We start from the raw sequence: 2,732 nt of genomic DNA, 5'->3' as shown, positions 1-2,732 counted from the left end.
AAAAATGCAATGTGTTTCATTCTTTATAATTTTTAAAAAAATTTAATTGACTACGAAGGTAAAAGTTTGATATGGATATGGGATGGTGTACCTATACTTTTTCAACTATCTAATGGCACGCATTTAATTTATTTTGTTTAAAATCAAAATAAGTTAGTATTCATAACTAACATTTGTTAGAAATAAAAAAAAAGCAAGCAGAGCTAGAATTTTTTAATTTTTTTCCAAAGTTAAAAAAAAACTATTTTTTGTTAAGCAATTTTCATAACAATAATAATAATAAATAACAAAATAAAAAAATTGCAAGATGTAAATTACAAAAAAAGTTGAAAAAAACATAAAAGAAGAAGAAGACGGTGAAGAAGTTTCCTGATCGGTGCGCGAAAGGAAGCGTTAAACAAAAAACTTGAATTGGACGGCAAAATCAAACATTCTTAGAAGGAAATCGCATTTCAGAAGCAAAGTTTCCTTTTATTGTGTCGCTAATTCATTATTGTTCTTCATTTTCTGATTCGTTTAAAATCAATCAATTAAACGCACTACCTCTTCTTTCGATTTCTCCGCACAACATTCTTGCTGTGCGTTTTTCCGAATCGATTATATTGCAATACAGCAGGTTATTCTTATTCTTAGATCTTTCAATTTTTTAATCTCCTCAATTTCTTTGGTTTGTAATTCTATGCTATTACGTTCGTTTGTATTATTATTTTTCATATATTTTAATTGTTGTTGTTGTTGTTGTTGTTATTTTTGTAATTATTGGTGTCCTGTGCTTTTTTTTTTCTGCAGAATTTTCAATTTTGGATATTTATGGTGTTTGAATTGTAAAGATTAAATTTTTTCAGAGCATACATCATGTGATGATGGTGGTTGTTGTAGAAAAGATAGTTGAATCTCCACATAGTCTCAGTCTTTATTTGGTTTTTACATGTGTAGGAGACCTGTAGATTTCGTAAAGCTTGATAGTTTTGTCTAAAAAGATGGTTGAATCTAGACATAGGTGGTTTGAACGCGTGTGTAGGAGACCTAGAGATTTTGTAGAGCTCAATAGATAGGTCAGAAATGATGGATGAAACTTACTCGACTTACATAGTTTGGACTTTGAACATGTGTGTGTAGGAGACCAAATAGATTTTGTGGAGCTCAATAGTTTGGCTAGATATGATTTATGATAAGGTATTATGGCATTATTGGGATATTTCTTGGTTATTGTAAATCTTGCCAAGAATTTTTATTTCATATTTTGATTCCGTGTGTTACAAATTAAAATGGTGTTATATTTTATTATGTGGTGCATGGATGATCATGGTGATGCTGTTTTTTGTGTTCTCTTTCAATATGGTTGATGGTGGTGGTTTAACTTTGCAGCTATGCGGAGCCACATTATGTGTAGTGGGTGTAGGAACATCTTGCTTTACCCTAGAGGAGCAAGCAATGTTTGCTGTGCTTTGTGCAACACAATTACCCCTGTTACTCCTCCCGGTATGTTCCCTTTTGTTGTTTCTGTTATCAAGATGTCAGGATTTGAGGAACTTCGTTTCTCCATGCTTTGTATGTTGAGTTAATTTGATTGCACACTTGGATTAAGTAGTAAGTTTCTAGCTTTCGAAGTAACAGAAGCCACTTTAGCCTCCAGCTTTGTACACAACTGGACTCGAGTTTTGAACAGATTTGGACTCGAGTTCTATAAAATAATTCAATTTTTATCATAGTTCCTCATTCCCTATGTATAACTAGTGTAGTATGTAGCCATATCATTGTTCTACATATGCTTTTTGGCATAAAATAATTTTGGTACGAGTTTAATGGGTATACACTATTAATATAAATTAGTTTTACTTTTACACTGACATTCAATGAGAGACCTCCGTTTTTCCATATTATAGCATCAATTTCAAATAAACTTACAAAAGGGGGTGATGTGGCAAAATAGTTTATTTTCATTAGGTGTTAGTGTAAAATTGGTTTATACTGACAATGCATATCCTTTAAATGCTATATATAGACACACACACACATATACACACACAGATATGGATGGAGATCTATTTGGAGGAGTAAGAGTAACTTTTGTCATAGTTGCTCTACTTAACAACTCTTTGTAGACATTAAATATTGTTATTTTACAGTTATTATTTATTTACTTGTATTTTTAAAAGTATATTATTAATTAAATTGAAGACATATTCTTGGAGTAACTGTATCCACAAACATCCATATGTGTGTGTGCGCATATATATGAGATATTGACTGTTGTTAATTGATATTTATATTGAGTATATCCCATCATACTCTATTGAGCCAATTATTCACAAGGGATGCATATAAAGTACAACGAAACTGTGCAACTAGCTAGAATTAATGCTAACTTGTTCTTGGTCTTGAACTAAATGGTTACATCTGGGGATCCTTAATTTCCTAATGTGCCTGCAGGAATGGAAATGTCACAACTATATTGTGGAGGCTGTAGGACATTGCTAATGTACACACGCGGAGCTACTAGCGTGAGATGTTCCTGCTGTAACACTATAAATCTTGTACCAGGTATAAAATTACAATTACGCGTTGCCAGATATGTACAACTTTTTAGTTTAATATGTTCACATGTTGATTTGCTGATAAATTTACATTTCTAGCGATTTATTTGTAGTTTGCTAAGCTTGGTCAATAGATACACTTAATTCATTGATGGTGAATAAAAATCCTGGTTTAGGGTTCAGCTGGGCCAAGAG

The 2,732-nt window shown here is 31.9% G+C and overlaps 1 protein-coding gene across 2 annotated transcripts in view; it reads left to right on the top strand.

Moving 5' to 3' along the window:
- Positions 1-378: 378 nt before the first annotated feature.
- LOC101506135 (protein LSD1-like) overlaps positions 379-2,732 on the top strand; it is an 8,323-nt gene continuing 5,969 nt past the window's right edge. For both annotated transcript variants that reach the window (XM_073370671.1, XM_004488149.4), the window contains exons 1-3: positions 379-616; positions 1,369-1,482; positions 2,434-2,544. In XM_073370671.1, the coding sequence (XP_073226772.1) occupies positions 1,371-1,482; positions 2,434-2,544 (223 nt within the window). In that variant the 5' untranslated portion in view covers positions 379-616; positions 1,369-1,370. The remainder of the gene's footprint in view (positions 617-1,368; positions 1,483-2,433; positions 2,545-2,732) is intronic.

The sequence above is a fragment of the Cicer arietinum genome, chromosome 1 (genome assembly GCF_000331145.2).
Source record: "Cicer arietinum cultivar CDC Frontier isolate Library 1 chromosome 1, Cicar.CDCFrontier_v2.0, whole genome shotgun sequence".
Lineage (NCBI taxonomy): Eukaryota > Viridiplantae > Streptophyta > Magnoliopsida > Fabales > Fabaceae > Cicer > Cicer arietinum.
This window is presented reverse-complemented; position numbering and strand designations above follow the sequence as displayed.